General features: G+C 37.6%; 1 protein-coding gene across 1 annotated transcript in view; it reads right to left on the reverse strand.

Moving 5' to 3' along the window:
• The window catches only part of LOC150087723 (tumor protein p73-like), a 104,342-nt gene that overhangs the window by 79,818 nt on the left and 5,440 nt on the right, over positions 1-19,084 (reverse strand). Inside the window, exons 2-3 of the mRNA XM_090369920.1 lie at positions 12,393-12,437; positions 9,599-9,661 (exon numbers count right to left, since the gene is read on the reverse strand). Coding sequence (XP_090226046.1) covers positions 9,599-9,661; positions 12,393-12,437 — 108 coding nt within the window. The remainder of the gene's footprint in view (positions 1-9,598; positions 9,662-12,392; positions 12,438-19,084) is intronic.

Raw genomic sequence — 19,084 nt, forward strand, 5'->3', positions numbered from 1 at the left:
GAGACTGCTGAGAGTCATTGCGGTACAAGTAAACACATGGGTTGTGTTAGGGTAGCTAAGAATAGGAACAGGTGCATGTATACTTGCATGTACACCAATGCTAGGAGTTTGGTAAATAAATTAGATTAATTGAGGTGTTGGTCAAAACACCTTTTATCATTTCAAAAAAGAATTCTAGTTCCCACTCTTGATGAAAATGATATGTTTTACTCTTTTTCGTAGTATTCATTTTAAATCAAAGTGTAATAAATTAACATATAAGTACTGCCCACTTATTAATATTAAGTAAGCTAAATAAGAATTAGACACACACACTGCTCTCCACAACATAATTGCATGAATTTTCACAACAGAAGCCTAGTGGCTGCAACAAGAGTAGACAAATGGTTCAACGGGTTTGTAAAAAGCGTATGCAGTGGGGCACATAATAATAATAACATTTAGATCTTGACTAATCTATTTTTTATATATATTTAAAATCCTTCGTGATCTACCGAAATTAAAGCTGTGATCGACTTGTTGGCCACCCGTGATCTAGACAATACTTCAGTTATAGCTCAGACACAGCGTGGGTTTGGGTTTGTTAAGGGGAAGTCTTGTCTGACCAATTTGACTGGATACTATGATGTGATCACAAAGGAACTGGATGCAAAGAATAATTTTGATATCATATATTTGGATCTTAGAAAGGCTTCTGATACTGTTGCACAAGGAAGACTGCTACACAAATTGGAGCAGTGTGGCATTGGAGGCAAATTGCTGCTGTGGATAAAGGGATGGTTGAGTGGGAGAAGACAGAGTGGTAATCAATGGACACTGCTCTTTGTGGACTAATATTATTAATGGATTCCCGGAGGGTTCAGTGTTGTTTTCTGTATTTATAAATGATATTGATGATGGCATATCAGGCTTAATGTCCAAGTTTGCAGTCAATACCAAGTTGGCAGGGCTATTAAGGGCACTAATGACAGTACGCTGCTGCAACACGATCTAGAAAAGCTGAGCAGATGGGCTGAGAGATGGAAAATGAAGTTTAACATTGACAAATGTCAGGTGCTGCATATGGGAAGCAGTAACCCCAGAGTAGTGCATCAACTGTGTGGTACTACACTGACATTGGTACAGAGTGAAAAGGACCTGGGGTAATTGTGCAGGCAGATATGAAGTTTTCTGAGCAGTGCAGACAGTCTGAAAGAGTAGCTCATGGTGTCTTGTTAATGATAAATATGAATTTTTCTAGCAGGAATAAGGAGGTGATTATCCCCTTGTATAAGGCAATGGTCAAGCCACACCTTGAGTACCGTATACAGGTCTGGAGGCCTCATTTTAAGAAGGATGTAGAGCTGTTGGAATGAGTACAGAGAAGGGAAAGAAGATTAGTGAATGGAACAAAGGGTTGCTCTTACGAAGAAAAGCTTAAGTTTTGCAGATTACAGTGTCTGGAGACTAGGCACCTGCGAGGTGATCTGTTTAAGGTGTATAAAGCCTTGAATGATTTGAGCATGCTGAATGCTGATGAGATTCTTCCTCTTGCTCAGAATAATCACCTGAGATGGCATAAATTCAAATTGAGGAAAGACAGTTGTAGGATAGATGTGCAGAAGTTTGCCTTTACCAGCGGGTAGTTGATTGGTGGAACAGACTTCCATCTTTTGTTGTGGACGTTGATAGCCTAAATAAATTTAAGGTTGAGCTGGACAGGTATTTGGAACAAACGGAGGGGTGAAATGGGAGCAGCTTCCCCCATTCTTGCAAATATTCTTGCAACCTTTCTATTTAAGTGTATCCCATCTCTGTAGAAGCAGTATCTCCTGTTAACAAGCACAGACCAGGCTGAGAAAAATTCTACCCCTTGAGCCTTGCACAATCTCTCTCCAGGGCCGAATTGATGGACAAGGTGCTTATCATATACTCCCTCCTATCATGTCTGGGCAGAATTGCAGACATTTTCGAATTCAACTCTAACCCACGGCTTTTTTTTCAACATTGATCTGTACCTGTTAAGTAATTCCGCCGGTCTCCTACCCTTAATATCATTAGTGCCAACGTGTACATCAGCCTTTGCCACCGGCAGAGATACCCTGGTCATGTTCCACCTTTCCTTTTTTACAATATGTTACCCATTTCCCTGAAAATAGTAGTAGTAGTAGTAGTAGTGGCATGTGATGCAAGAAAGCAAGTGTATGAGCTTATGCAGCATTAGCCAAAAAAAAAAAAAAAAAAAATATCACACCATTCCCTCCAAATGCCTGTCCAGTTCCTCCTTAAATTTATTTAACCTATCAACTTCCACAACGACAGATGGAAGTTTGTTCCAGCAATTAACCACCTGCTGGCTAAAGGCAAATTTCCGCACATCTATTCTACATCTGTCCTTTCTTAATTTGAATTTATGCCCCCTTAGGTTTGTATTCTGAACAAGTGGAAGGATCCCATCAGAATTCAGCGTGCTCAACCCATTCAAGGCCTTATACACCTCAATCAGATCACCGCGCAGGTGCCTAGTCTCCAGCCACTGCAATTTGCAGAACTTAAGCCTCTCTTGGTAAGAGGATCCCTTCATTCCCCTCACCAATCTTGTTGCCCTTCTCTGTACACGCTCAAGCAAATCTACATCCTTCCTAAAATGAGGAAGGATGCAGATTCACCTAGAGTCACCGACAACTACTAGTTCCCGTGGGACCAGCACATTTTGCCTTGGGTGTTTCCGCTGTGTTGCATGGTGTTGAAGTGCAAGCTCTGGCGTTGATGTGGGCAGCTGAGAGCTTGATGGACCCTCAATTTAAATCCTTTGAGGGCATCCACCCTGTCCTTGAAGCTCTCATATAGGCCAAAATAACACTATATATTTCAGAGTATATATATATATATATATATATATATATATATATATATATATATTCAGTATCCAGTATTATCTCCGAGTTACGTTATATGACTTCCATATCTCCTATCAAGTTATATGTATTAATTAATAATGTTACATTTGCAAAATCTAAGTTTATACATGTATTTAGTTAAAAAAGTACAATTTAATTGACAATGAAGTTTAATAAGATTAATAAATTTTACTGATGAATTGATAATACTATACTATACCAAGCTAACAAATTTCTATTACAGTGCTACGTGTTTCACTATCTAGTTTTACATTAAACCTTATGCTATCTAGTTCATGATATACGTCGTATTGAATAACAATGGCAGCAAGTTACGAATGGTAAATCTACGGACAGTATGTATTACTTAACTTTCAAAATCACACTATCTAAATTCAAAATAAACCAAGGAGCTTGACTAGGTCTCTAAGCTACTAATAGAAAATAATTTGGTATAACAATTTAGTCAATAAAATGGCTAAATATAATTAAAAACTTAGCATTCGGCGGAGCTGCAAAAACTTGTCCAACACGATACATTTATGTAATAACCTACAAAATCTCTCTAAGTTCAAATTAAACTAAGTATCATAACTAGAGATATAAAGCTACTTCTAGAACAGGGATCAGCAAACTATGGCCCGCGGGTTAATATTGTTTTTTACATGAAAAAAATTAAACATAAATCAAATTACGCAGTACAATAGCCGAGAGTCGAGTTGCGAATAATGACCGCACGTGGCGCTACTGGTGTCGCATATTTGCGTTCTGTCGTCTACCGTAGAACAAGTGTTGCCAGCATTTCTCTCAGTTTTGCTTTAGCGGCACACGTGGTATTGTCTGTCACAGCACTCTGTGATCTTTTTTTTCCTCTTTTCTTTATTACCCACCGTTTCCATGTCACCCTCAAGACCAAATATGAAGAGAAAAATGGACTTTGAATGTCGTGCTTTTAAAGCTGAATGGAGCGTGAATTATTTTGTCATAGAAATAAATGACAAAGTATCATGTTTGTTATGTAATGACACAATAGCTGTGTGAAAAGAGTACAATATACGTCGTCATTACCAAACTAAGCATGCGGCACAATATTCAAAACTCGCAGAAAATCAACGGAAACTAAAATTGGAAAGTTTAAAACGTAATGCATCATCACAATGCAATTTATTCGTTAAAATAAAAAATGATAATGAAGCAGTAACTAAAGTAAGCTTACGAATAGCTCATTTATTAGCCAAGAAAGGGAAACCATTTACTGATGGTGAATTAATTAAATCATGTTTGCTTGTGGCAGCCGAAGAAATGTGTCCAGAGAAAATGGATTTGTTTTGATCTGTCAGTCTTTCGGCGAGAACAACTGTTAGAAGAGTTGAGGACATCGGGAGCCACTTCAAGAGTCAATTAAAAGACAAGGCAAAAAATTTCAAGTGGTTTTCGTTGGCTCTTGATGAGTCTACAGACATTACCGATACTGCCCAATTGTTGCTGTTTATTCGAGGAGTCAATACTGAGTTTGAGGTTACTGAAGAATTAGCTTCTATGAATAGTCTGCAAGGAACAACTACAGGCGAAGGTATCTTCAAGGAAGTCAAGAAATCGCTAACACAGTACAATTTGCAATGGAATCAGTTAAAATGTGTCACAACTGATGGTGGTAAAAATATGTGTGGAACTGGGAAAGGATTAGTTGGACAAATTTTTAAGGATTGTGAAGAAGCTAAATGTTCAAAACCTCCAGTAATTCATTGTATTATTCACCAGCAGGCTTGTTGTGGTTGTTGTTGTTATTTGGTTTTTAGGAGCATTAGCAACTAAGGCCATATTGCTCTGGGAATATGCGGTGGTCATTCCCTGACCTTTCCGCATCCTCCATATTTGGTGGTAACGGGCTCGAACCCCGGTCTAATCAAGAAGCGTGTGCTACGCACTGCTGCTCCTTCCCACCTGGCTACGGAGGCACCCAAGCTCTTTGTGGGAAACACCTCAATCTGTCCTGTGTTATTGAACCAGTTGTGTCAGCGGTTAACTTTATTCGCTCTCGTGGACTTAACCATCGTCAGTTTCGTGATTTTTTATTAGAGACTGAAGCCGAATATCCTGATTTGCCCTACCATACAACAGTTCGACGGCTCAGCAATGGAAAAGTTTTATTGAGATTTTTTGAACTCAGAGAAGCAATAGAAATTTTTCTAAATGAGAAAAATTGCCCACAACCACTATTATCTAACAATGAATGGCTATGGAAATTAGCATTTGTTACAGACATTGTGGGATATCTTAACGAATTTAACTTAAAATTACAGGAGAAAACAGTGCTCATATGTGAAACGTATTCTATCATAAAGTCATATCGTCAAAAATTTGCATTGTTTGAAACACAAATCACATTAACCAAGTTTGACCATTTTCCATGCTGTAAAAAATTTCAAATATTAGCGAAATCCCTATTCCCAAAAAAATTTGCGGCGGATATATTTTCTGAACTTAAACTACAGTTACAACAGCATTTTCTGGATCTTGATGCAAGTGCAAAAGACATTTCCATATTTCAAAATCCATTTGGCTGTACAATTGAGGAGCTTCCATCAGACCTTCAATTGGAAGTGATTGATCTGCAAAACGATGATATGCTAAAGGTTAGGTTTAAAGAAATGGATCTAACCCAATTCTATAAATATCTTTTGGAAGATAAATACAGTCAATTAAAATCATATGCACGGGGATTTATATCTGTATTTGGGAGTACTTACCAATGTGAAAAGACATTTTCGAAAATGAAATATGCAAAATCGCAATACGGATCATTATTAACAGTTGACCATTTACAAACAACTTTAATGATAGGAAATACTAACTTTGAACTCCAGTATGATGAAATATTATCTCAGAAAAAAACAATTACATTCGTATTACATTAGTACAAAATTTAACCAGTTCTATAATACGTTTATTAATAAATGGAAATATTTTATTCATTTTTTTGTAAGTGTCAGCATGTGTATAAATATTATGTAAAATATCATTTCCTAATAAAACGATTTTGAACCTGTTTTTTTTTTTTGTTGCTCTGTGAATAGAATTACCCATGTAAATATCTTCGAGCTTGCTACCTGGCCCGCCGAGCCTAAAAATTTTACGATCTGGCCCTTTCCAAAAAAAAAAGTTTGCTGACTCCTGTTCTAGAATATAAATTAATATGCCAATTTAAGTCAATAAAACAGCAAAAATTTGAGAAAAACTTCACTATTAGCTGGAGCCGTAAAAACTCATGCTCTTGGACATGATCTTTTAACCTCCTGGCAGTCTCACCAACATAACACATCCCGGACAAGGAACATGGTATATGGAACCACTCCATAAAAAAGGAGGAATAGGTGTTTTCACTCTGGAAATAATGGAATGCAATTTCCTACCACACACCATATATGGTAACAGCGTAAAATTCTAGAGAGACGTTCTGACGTACCCGGATAATAAAGGATGTAAGCAATAGAGGTAAACTCATTATCGAGGGGAGGGTTTGATCGAGTGACAAAATTGCGAGCTTGCAACTCACGCCTATCCAGAACACTAGGGGATAACAGCAATTAGAAAGCTTCAAATGCCTATCATTAATGGAACTGGAATGCACAGGTAAATAAGGTACGAGCAGTGCTACATAGATACCCAGGAGCATGTGTAGACCCATAATTAATAAATTGGCCTGCACACACAGGTTTCCTGAAGACAGAGGTTGTAAGGTGTGTACCCATATGTTGGACAAAGATATCTAAGAAAGAATGGATTGCCCTCTTAACTTATGGCATGAAATTTGCCACCTTCCTCGGAAATCTCCTATTACTAAACTGGCTATGGGAGTGGAAATGTCACTTGGCCGATTATCCGAAGAGACTGCAAATGAAATTCACTTTAAAACTGCTTCCATCTTACAACATGTCTGACCTGCTATTACCTATATGAAACTCTATTAACAGGAAGCCCTTAGCTCCTTATGCAAAGATGATAGCATTGTAATCCTGCCCACCAATAAGGGTCTGTTGTTCTGGACAAATCTGATTATACACGCAAGGCCCTCTCTCTCTTGTGCAAGATCGTGAAGTCTATGAACCCATGCAGAATTCTCCCATCAAGGTATTGGAGAAGTTGGAATTCAGCTTGTACATATGTGGTTTCTATCTAACAAGATTTCAAAAAACGTTTGTTGGAAACTCCATGCAACAGGTTGCCATCTCCCACAATTTTATGGACTCCCGAAGATCCATAAACCTCTTATTCCCTTGCAACCTATTATTGTTTCCTGTTGTAACACATCTACGTATGAACTTTCCAACCCCAGTTTATTAGCACTCCTTATTGGGTGAACTGACCATACTGTATCTAGCAGTGAGCATTTTTTACATATTATTAAGAATTTTATCATTTCTAAGGGCGAGGTCGTGGTTTCCCTGTTCACTTCTGTTCCTATGCAGCACGACTTTTGGATGGTGATGCTACCTTGAAAGCATGGCTATAGGTGCCCCTGTCAGTTCCATCACAGCTAACATTGCTATGAAGGAACTTGAGAGTCATATTTTTGAATCTACCTGTTCCCATCACCCTCTGGTGTCGGTATGTCGATGACTTCTTTGCTATTGTCCCTCAAGGATCAGGAACTCGACTCCTTCAATATCTCGATTACCTTTCACCCTTCATTAAATTTACTATTGAACTGGAAACAAATAATAATACTCTTCCTTTCTTAGATGTCTTAGTCCAATTTGTGGGTACACACCTTACAACCTCTGTCTTCGGGAAACCTGTGTATGGGCCAATTTACTAATTATGGATCTGTGCATGCTCCTGGGCATCTACATAGCACTGCTCATACCTTATTTACCCACACATGGATGCATTTGAGTTCGAGGATGATAGGCAATTGGAGATTTCTAAAGTAAGAACAAAGCCTTCTAATTGCAGTTATCCCCCTGGTGTTCTGGCTAGGTGTGAGTTGCAAGCTCGCGATTTTATCACTCGATCAAATCCTCCCTCCCTGATAACGAGTTTATCTCTATTGCTTACATCCCTTATTATCCGAGTGCATCTCACTAGAATTTTACACTGTTACCATATATGTGTGCGCAATTCCCTGGAAGGAAGTTGTATTCCATTATTTCCAGAGTGAAAACACCTATTCCCCCCTTTTTACGGAGTGGTTCCATTTACCATTTTAAGTGTCCAGATTGTGGGATGTTATGTTGGTGAGACTGCCCGGAGTTTAAAAGATAGTGTTTCTAAGCATGAGGTGGCTTTCTGCACCACTAACTTTGAATGCTCTGCTGTTGCTGAACATTACTGGGTTGAGCAACATAAACTTGATCCCTGACGTGACATTGAAAATTCACACACAATTACCACCACAGCTCATGGCTTGAGGTGCTCCACATAGCTGTAATAGTACTATGAATCATAGTAGGGGACTGCATATACATCCCATTATGGAGTGTGTGCCATACTACAGTTCAATGAGTGCTGGCATTCCTTATGCATGCGTAATACTGCATTACCAGCACTGGAGTTGTGATTTAAAATCATGCCCAGTCATCTTGTTATTTTACCCTACGCATATATATACTCAGTACACTGCACACCGATGAAGGGAGACCTTGCCCCAAAAGCTGCTATTTTATTGCTTTTTATTTATATATATATATTTTTTTTTTTTAACGCTTTTATTTTATATCTGTTTTAGTACTTTATTTATGTATATATCTATTTGTTTATTTTAATAAAGTTTAACTTAAACCAGTTTGTCATTCGCTACTAGAAATGATATAGATTGAATAATTATAAAAAAAATGGATGCAAGTAATAGTATAGACAAAGTTCCTATGTAAAAACAGGTCTGGAACTATTAATAGCTCAACTTTCATTTTCAAATCTGTTCGCTCTGCTCATCTTGTAAGTTAATTCACCACTGGATTGTTGGATGCTACAGTGATTGTCTGTTTGTTATTTGGTTTTTAGGAGCATTAGCAACTAAGGCCATATTGCTCTGGAGATATGCTGTGGTCATTCCCTGACCTTTCCGCATCATCCATATTTGGTGGTCACGGGCTCAAACTGCGGTCTAATCAAGAAGCGTGTGCTACGCACTGCTGCTCCTGTCCACCTGGCTACAGAGGCGCCGTACAGTGATGAAGTGCAAAAGTGCCCACCAAAAAAGGTACCAAAGTATTTAAACAGCTGACTGTGGTTGGCATCACATTAGAAATAAGTAACATTATACATTCTCTTCTTAGCAAGGTGTTGCTTATTCCTAGTGTGGCATACAAACAACTTGTTTTGATAGCCTTAATATTTGAGTTCAATATCTTTGAAAAGACTTGTCTTTCCATTTAAATACCATTCTATAAAAAAAATGGATGTGAATTCTATTACAAAGTTAATATCAACAGACAAGCTCAGAGCTATTAATAGCTAAAAACTGTAAATCAATAATCAAACTGTCATTAAAATTTTTAGAACAAACAGCAGTTACTCAATTTCTATCATTGTTTTTTTCTTTTCTTTTTTTTTTATTGTTCTGAAGATACACTGAGACTGTAAGAGAGAAGTTGACTTTTATGACTTTCCCAATACTTTTAGAATTGCTGGCAACTACACTATAAACAGAGCTTTTTTTTTTATATTGATAAATTTTAAAAGACACAAGAAGTTCTAAATTATATTTTTAAAATTACCTTGCATGAATTAAGTGCAATGGATGTTGACGTTGATGGAAGTGACTCATCATTAATGTTATCCTAAAAAAAAAGGAGAAAAATAAGCAATTTTAATAAACATTCTTCACCTGATTAGATATTTTCTATTAGATGTATTGTTATAGATATTGATAAAATACAGAGACATCTGGAAAATAAGGTAAAAGCTAGCTCTGCATAATACAAAGTGCCATTTTCTCAGGGTAGACAAGTAACAGTTTATACAATAACAGTCCGAAGAGTGCCCCCTCACCCATATATATTCGCATAAGCAACTGTTGCATGAATGCAAATATGTCAGTGACAGAAAAACAGGCAAACTTCAAAGGAAGAGATATTCAAATTACCCTTCCCATATAAGTAATATAAATGAATGAATGAAAATCTATTCATTCACCATCACTGGTGTCACTTCTGGGACAACATATCTGCTAGGAGGGCATTACATAAAAATTTCATGCAATATTTTCCAACTTATAGAAAATTATATATATATTTTTTTCAAACCTATTTACATTTACAAAAAATATATACTTTTGTAGGTGTTAAATACACACTTAACAACATACAAGTTATTTATAGCTATAAGGATTGTAATATACATATATAATATATAAATTAGTTCAACAGTCTACTCTTCAATGCACTCTTATTATCTGTACTCATTTCTTATGAGACACTGTATTATAAATATGTGATTTATCGAACTGATGGAGGTTAAGATACCTGGTCTGAAATTACTTCATTTAGTTTATTGGTTTAAGAGTTTCCTTAGTACCTTAGAGTCCCCCAAGGTTCAGTGTTGGGTCCATTGTTGTTTTCTGAATTTATTAATGATATTGATGATGGCATATCAGGCTTAATGTCCAAGTTTGCAGATGATACAAAGGTTGGCAGGGTTGTAAAGGACACTAATGACAGTATGCTGCTGCAACAGGATCTAGAAAAGTTGAGTAGATGGGCTGAGAGCTGGCAACTGAAGTTTAACATTGACAAATATAAAGTACTGCATATGGGAAGCAGTAATACCAGAGTAATGTATCAACTGTGTGGTACTACACTGACAGTGGTAGAGAATGAAAAGGACCTGGGGGTAATTGTGTAGGCAGATATGAAGTTTTCTGAGCAGTGCAAATGGCCTGCAAGAGTAGCTCGTGGTGTCTTGTCAATGATATACAGAAATTTTTTTAGCAGGATAAGGAGGTGATTATCCCCTTGGATAATCACCTCCTTATCCTGCTAAAAAAATCAATGGTCAGGCTGCACCTTGAGTACTGTATACAGGTGTGGAGGCCTCATTTTAAGAAGGATGTAGAGCTGGTGGAACCAGTACAGAGAGGGGCAAGAAGATTAGTGAATGGAACAAAGGGTTGCTCTTAAGAAAGGCTTAAGTTTTGCAGATTACAGTGTCTGGAGTCTAGGCACCTGTGAGGTGATCTGATTGAGGTGTATAAAGCCTTGAATGGTTTGAACAGGCTCAATGCTGATGGGATTTTTCCTCTTGCTCAGAATAATTGCCTGAGAGGGCATAAATTCAAATTGAGGAAAGACAGTTGTAGGATAGATGTGAGGAAGTTTGCCTTTAGCCAGTGGATGGTTGATTGCTGGAACAGACTTCCATCTGTCATTGTGGAGGTTGATAGCTTAAATAGATTCAAGGGAGAACTAGACAGAAATTTGGAGCAAGTGGATGGGCGAAATGAGAAGGGTGCTTTTTTTTTTTTGGCTGATGCTATACAAGCTTGCTTTCTTGCATCATGTGCTTTTACTAATGCTAATGTTAAGTCTGCGCATTTTACTGGAGAGACCAGGTCACAGTATTCCTGACAGTCAGCAGCAAAATTTGACATTTAGAGGCATTATTTAGAATGCTATTTCAAATATCGCAATAACCTGCATTTGAAACATTCTCCCTCCTTTTATTAATAATATTATAATATTTGCCTCCCATGTAATGAAGGAACCAATAAGTTCCAAAACTGATCACAACAGCGGATTGAGTTTTTAATGGATTCGTTTAATGGGTGATGTTATTCGATTAAAAATGATATTAGTTACTTTAGGCTGACTTTGTGGACAGTTGTACTCATTTCTAGAGAGCGCAATTCTGAGCTCTGTCACCATCATTGGGGCCACAGGCTGTCAACTGCAAAAGGGAAAATTAACATAGAGAGGCATTATTTAGAATGCTATTTTAAATATTGCAACATACACACTGTTCTTTCCTATATCTGATTGTTCAGGTCTTAAGATTTTCTTAAAAGTCCTTGGCACTATAAAAAAAAAAAAAAAAAAAGAGAGAGAAAGAATGAAATGATCCCTTGCTCACTACTCCCTATCAAAAAGGTGCTCAGTTTTGGTTGCCTTTCTGGATATTTCCCAAGTATTGTCCTAAACTGGTCCTGTCATTCCTTCAAATTGATTCTTTGAACACTATTAAAACATGTGACAAATAGTCAATATCTGTTCACTGTCAAGCTTTGAATTTAACTGCACTAACTTTTTAATTTGTTTTTTTTTTTTTTTTTTTTGCTCTGATGCAATCTAACTCCACGCACATTCCTGAAATTAAACCATTCAGAAATTCTTATCCTGCATTAAAAAGTTACTTCTCAAAATCTCTAGCTACCCATATTTACCAATAATAGTATAGGATCATTATCATTAAAGATAATTAAGTCTGGAATTAACACTGAGAACAAAAAAAAAAAAAAAAAAAATATACATACTGAATATTCAGTATTCAAAAAACATTGAATATTCAGTAGAATACCTTGGATGAAGAACATGAATCAGGTGATGGGGATGGCAGCAATATCTAGAAAAGAAAAAATACGGCAATTACTAAACATGCATTTACCAGTGCATTTTTTTTTAAAATCAATATAAGATACCAAAAATTCAAAATGTATTATCTTATGTTTAATAAAACCACCCTTAGCAAAGAATTCACAGTTTTTTGCTAAACTAGTGCTCCCATAGTCAGTGGCGGATCTTAACAGAAAATGTGCATTATCTCGAAAACGGTTCATTTGCGGCCTGATGTTTACTGGACATTTTGCTTATTTTAGTTTGTACTTTTCACCTTTAAATTATTGACCATCATTTTTGAAACACCCTGTATACCTCTGCATGCAGAACAGTGGTTGTTAGATTACACTCACACACAAACTGGATTTTTCATGAGAAAGACATGCATGATTAATTCCCTGTCTGAATGGGTTTATAGTCAAATACTTTTATTCAAGACTATAAGATCATCAAGGCCAAATTGTGAGAAAAATATCCCAATTCACCAGTAACATAAATCAACAAATTCATGATTGGTAACCCATTTTTATGTAACAGGTAGCATTCATGACAAAAATTTGATGCACTTCACTGCTAAGTGAAGAATATGGGTGACCAGTGCAGTGTTTGAGTCAGTCTGTAGTGACATAAGCACAGGAAAAAAAAAAAAACAAGAGAACTGTGTTATAGGCCTAATGATTGTGGCACATATCACAAAAAACTGTAGAAATATAGGGAGTAGGCCACTAAATCATATCATCAAATAACAGGGGAATTTACCTATCCAGATATTGATTGGACCCTGTGGGTTGGTCACTCTCAAAGTAGAAAGGCTTTTGTGGATTTATTAGAAGATTGCTTTCTACGCCAACATGTTAGAGAGGAAAGAAGAGAAAGAAATACTCTTCATCTGATTATCAGCAGCATCCCTTCATGCATTAATAAACTGCATATAAAAGAATTACCAGGTGGTGGTGATCACAGTGTATATATGTGGGACTTAAAAGATGTAAGTAGTCTCAAGGGAAGGAATTTCATTTTGTAAAGGTTAACTATACTGATAGGACAGAATTCATGGGATACCTGATTCCTGGGTAACACGACACTGTTAACCCACCTCTTGGCAGGTAAACAGGTACACTGCATTCATGTAGACGGTAATTCGATGTCAGTATGGATAAACGTCATGAATTAACTGACTTTGAAAGAGGGATAATAGTGGGTGCCTGATGCACGAGTCACTCTATCACGGAGGTAGTACAGAAATTGCACTATCTCTGTTCAACAGTATTCAGAGTGTATTGGGAATATGCCATTTCCAAACTAACATCTAATCGTGGTCAGCGCTCTGGGCAGAGAAAGGTGATGGATGAACGTGGCCATCTGTCTCGCAGTGTTTCAGTGCAAGAAACGTCTCCACCAAGACCATCAGGCAATCATTGGCCACAATAGGTTACGGGAGCCGCCGACCCACCAGAGTCCTATTACTAACACCACAACACAGGACTCATTGCCTCAACTGGCAAAGAGTAAAAGAACATCGGCACTGGACCTTGGATGATTGGAGACAGGTCTCTCAGTCCAATAAGTCCCATTTCCAGCATATTTTGAGCAGACAGGAGGGTGCATATCTGGGGGAACCACACGAAGTTATGCACCCATCATGTCAACAAGGAACTGTTTGGGCAGGTGGATGGTCGGTAATGGTCTGTGTCATGTTCAACTGGCACATGTTGGGACCTCTGGTATGTCTAGATGCATCTCTGAACATCCAGATTATGTGTCCACCCTTGCAGACCATCTGCATCCCCTCATGGTCATCGTGTACCCACAGGATGATGGACTCGTCCATCAGGACAATGTGCCTTTCCAAAGAGCCATGGTGACTAGAACACGGTTCGAAGAGCATGGCCTCCTCGTTCATCGGACATGAACCCTGTGGAGCATCTTTGAGATGCTGGGAAAGGTCCATTCAAGCTTTGAATCCTCCACCCAGGAATGTGATGGAATTATGGACAGTGGTGTAGCAAGCATGAATGGAAATACCTGTGGAATGCTTTTGCGAAGTAATGGACTGAATGCCTCACCATGTGACTGCCCTTATCCGGGCAAAAGGTGAGCCTACCCATTACTTAGGTATCCCATGATTTCTGTCCACTCAGCGTACAATGATCTCAGAGTTTTGAAATTCTATGCAGGGACCCAACTGATGAAATTCATTAGTAAATTTATTAGCAATAGCATTAGCAAATTGTAAATGGGAATGTTATATAGAAGCTACTATGGTTTTTATACCGACTAAAAGATTCAAGGCTTAGACCTAAATAGATGTCAGATGAGCTGATGACACTTGTGGCAGAGAAGAAAAATGCATAGGATGTACAGCAATACCCTGCATAACACTGATAATTGGTACAGAAACTTGTTATGTGAAACCGTGGTGCTGATTGAGGTATAATTATAATAGGTTTTAATTGAATTCGTACCAGAGAAACAGTCTATAAACAAATTATAATAAATCTATAAACAATTTGCACTTGATAGCCAATTAAAAGAATATGAAATAAAAAATACTGCAAAAATTTTATTAATGAAAAGGTAACAACATAAGAGACGAGAAAAAACTTTATTGTTTATTTAGGTATTTCAATAATAAAGTCTGGTGAAGTCGTCTCTTCTTTTTCTTGGCATACAAGTCTTTGTGGCATCGAATCCCATCTTGTAAAATTTGTCATATCTTGATGCTATGTTCAACATCTGGATCTCCATTCATATTCACCTCACAGGCCATGTCACCCCCCCCACCCTAAAAAACTTTCTCCAATTCTTCTGTCGAAAATTCTTTTGGTTCCACTTCAGAATTGTTTTCCTCTTCTTCATATGCAGTTTGCTCATCAATTTCAAGGAGAGCTGCAACATCTAAGTCATTTGCATGCGAGTCAATGCAGTCATGTATATTTAGTGTCCAAATTTTTGAATTCCAAGTCTCTTCCAATCTTCACAACGTCTTCGGAATTGTCTGAATTTGCAATTCAAAACCAGCGAAATTTGCCAAATGGGACAAAACATGCTGCCAAACAGAACGCATGTTGTTGGCAGTGATTTCTAGCCAAGATGCAAATATAGTTTTGATCATATTTAAAGGGGTAAAAAATAAATTGTGAAATGAAAAGTTTGAAAAGCTATCACATCATCTCGTCAGGATGGAATTAAGAATACTGAACACTGTTGCACATTGCTGCTGACTGCCCAAGGGGAGTTATTGGCACATGTGCATGTGAGACAATAGAGTTGGCACCGCAGCATATATTTTTTACGCATACCTAGACTATGATAATGCAGCATATAGGTAGAGCAAGTGTCTAGGCTATTGAATGAGTTTTAATGTGTACAGTAAATTTTCGACTTAAACTTAATTGAAAACCGTCTTATAGTGAAACCCATGTTGTTTGAAGCCGTGCTAAGCAAGGTATTGCCGTATACAAATTTTCAGATGATACAGATATCTACAGTACATAAAAACTAGTGTTCAATCAAGTCACAAAGGAGGTTAGGCAAGCTAATGCAGATTACAAGAAGTCTCTGGCAAAGAAAAGCAGCAAAGAATTCTTTACTTATGCAAACACCAGAAGGAAGGGCAAAAATCCCACCGGTCAACCTTTTCACCTGTATACTGCAAAGTTGTTGTTATAGGATTTTAGGAGCATCGGTGACTAAGGCCATATTGCTCCATACTGTAAAGTGGGTCAGGTACTGCTGACACCTGTCTTCAGGTGTGGTAAGCCAAATTGGCACTCTAGCAGGACACTCTAGCCCTGAAATTTTTCTACTTTCCCTGCATCTGGGTGGGCTTCCCAGTCCAGGGAGATCCAACTCTTCAGTCCCTCCTTACCTCTCTCTCTCTCTCGGCGCCTCCGTAGCCAGGTGGGAAGAAGCAATAAGTGCGAAGCACACGCTTCTTGATTAGACCGGGGTTCGAGCCCGTCACCACCAAATACGGAGGATGCGGAAAGGTCAGGGAATGACCACCGCATATTCCAGAGCAATATGGCCTTATTTGCTAATGCTCCTAAAAACCAAACAACAAACTCTCTCTCTCTCCTCTCCCCCCCCCCCACCGGAGGATGCCCTCTTTCCTCATCTTCCCACTTCAACTCCAACTCTTTTGCTATCACCCTCACATACTTTTTTTTTTTTTACTTGGTCACCACCTAGGAAGCTCAAAGGGCCCTGGCAGAGACTAGCCAGACTAGCCTTTTTTTTTTTCCGATGCTGTATAAGCTTGCATCATTTGCCACTAACAATACTAATCTCTACAACATTATTGCTATTTGAGAATAAAGAAAAGTTTCTGTTAAATAAATATTTTATTTCATTTTTTCCAGCTCATATTTTTCTAAGGGCTGCACTCCAAATATTCAAGTATCTATGGTTTGACCACCCGGGATATCTCACGCCACACAGCTGTTCAATCTTGTGACCTTCTGCAGGTTATCAAATTTATCATGATATTGTAACTGCATTAACATTAATATTATATTAACAAAAAACCATAACTATATTAAATCAATATAACAACCAAATTTAACATATGTACTTATCGATTTAACATGCTTTGAACTTGCATATAAATATATATCTTCATGAGTCAAATCCTTTTATGTAAAGCAGTCTATGTAATCTAAATGATAACATACATTTAGTAGACTAAAGAAAGACAGACAAACTCATTTGTGTGTAAGGATGTAGCATTTTTGATACATGAAAGAGCTTCTCAGTAACTCGTACTCATCCTGACATCTTACCCATTAAGAGTATGCTCTTTATATTTCTTTCTTCTTTCTTTCCACATTAAGCTACCAGTGTCTATTCAGTTTTCCAGCCTTATTGCATCCTTCCACCTTAATTTGGGTCCTCCTAAGCCTCTCTTGTCTTTTGGAGTCCAGTGCGTTATTTTTCATTTTACTAATCTTACATTTTCCATTTGGTTGATATATTCATTCCATTTTAGTTTTCTATTTTTTATCCAGTTGTTTATGAGTTAAATTTCGCATTCAGCTCTTATCACAGAGCTCTTAACTTTGTCCCATAATTATTTTTGTGCAATCTTATGTATTATCTTCATTTCTATAGTTTCATTTATTTGCTTAGCTGTTTTTTTTTTTTTTTGTTTTTCTTTGGTCTTCTTTTGCATCTGTATGTCAAAACAAATCTTAAACTGCTTCATATATTCTTGTTTTTGTTTCTTTTCTTGGATTCTTATTGTTCCAAACAGTATTATTTAAGCATCCAGCTATTTTACTAATATTGTTTGCCTTGTTTATGACTTTGTCCACTATTCTATTCCATACTGTTTATATTTTTAAACAATAAAGATCAATATAAACTAGAATGAGAACACAATACAAATTACAAAGGTTAAAGAAAAGTAGTGGATAACCAGACAATAATAATAAACTACTATTATCACCCAATTAATAATTACATTCTTTTAATATAATCACTTCCCATCAATATAACTTTTCCAGAAACATCATAAATAGAAAATTCTATCTGTAGAGAAGTTTTTAAATATACATGCACAAAGTTGGTCTATGGCAAATAAGGTGCCCTATGTTTAAAAGATGATTAGAGAAGGTCTCTTTCATGGTGGAGAACAGACCAAATTCATAAAGACTTATGTCAGAGTGTATGCCATATCCTTATCCAACTCTATTGGTTTAGAAGTATCTAGAGAGGTGCCACTTAGTTGGTCTATGGCAAATAAGGTGCCCTATGTTTAAAAGATGATTAGAGAAGGTCTCTTTCATGGTGGAGAACAGACCAAATTCATAAAGACTTATGTCAGAGTGTATGCCATATCCTTATCCAACTCTATTGGTTTAGAAGTATCTAGAGAGGTGACAATATACAGGGTGTCTCAAAAATATTGGTATAAACGTTTAGGGCAGGTAGGTAACATCTAAAGGAATGTGAATCGCATAGGAACCCATAACCAGAAACGTCACCGTAAGTCGGTACACGGCGCTGTTCATCAGTTCGCAAGAGGGAAAATTTCTAGTTTACTCATTCAAGCAGTAGTCACCGCACGAAGAACATGCATCGATATACGAACTGTGAGCTGGCAGACATGCACCTAGTGTATGGATTAGCAGAGGACAATGGACGAGCCGCTCAACGAATTTATGGAGAACGCTTCCCTGACAGACATGTACCGGACCACCGTTTGTTTGCGATTATGGGTCATTTAGAGGTAACAGGAGTAAAGCAGGCAGGTCTTGTTCGACGCGAACTCCCACCACGGAACAAAGTGTGTTGAATGCCGTCCAGAATAATCCTACTACCAGCACACGTGAGTTGCCTCTGCCTTAGGAGTGTCTCGTTGCAGTGTACAGTGTGTCTGGCATGACGATTCCTTACACCCCTTTCATCTCCAAAGGGTTCAGTTACTGCTCCCCCAAGATCATCCTGCACGTGTGGCTTTTGCGCAGTGGTTTCTCCAAGAAAGTGTTCAAGACTTGAAATTTCCAGCCTATGTTTTGTTAACAGATGAGGCTTATTTCACTTGGGAAGGCTTATTCAATCAGCACAATGCTCATGTGTGGGCTCACGACAACCCACAAGGTGTGCACCCCCGTGTGGCACAACATCGCTTCGCAATAAATGTGTGGGCAG

Source organism: Mastigoproctus giganteus, chromosome 3 (genome assembly GCF_048544385.1).
Source record: "Mastigoproctus giganteus isolate SK-2022 chromosome 3, ASM4854438v1, whole genome shotgun sequence".
Classification (NCBI taxonomy): domain Eukaryota; kingdom Metazoa; phylum Arthropoda; class Arachnida; order Uropygi; family Thelyphonidae; genus Mastigoproctus; species Mastigoproctus giganteus.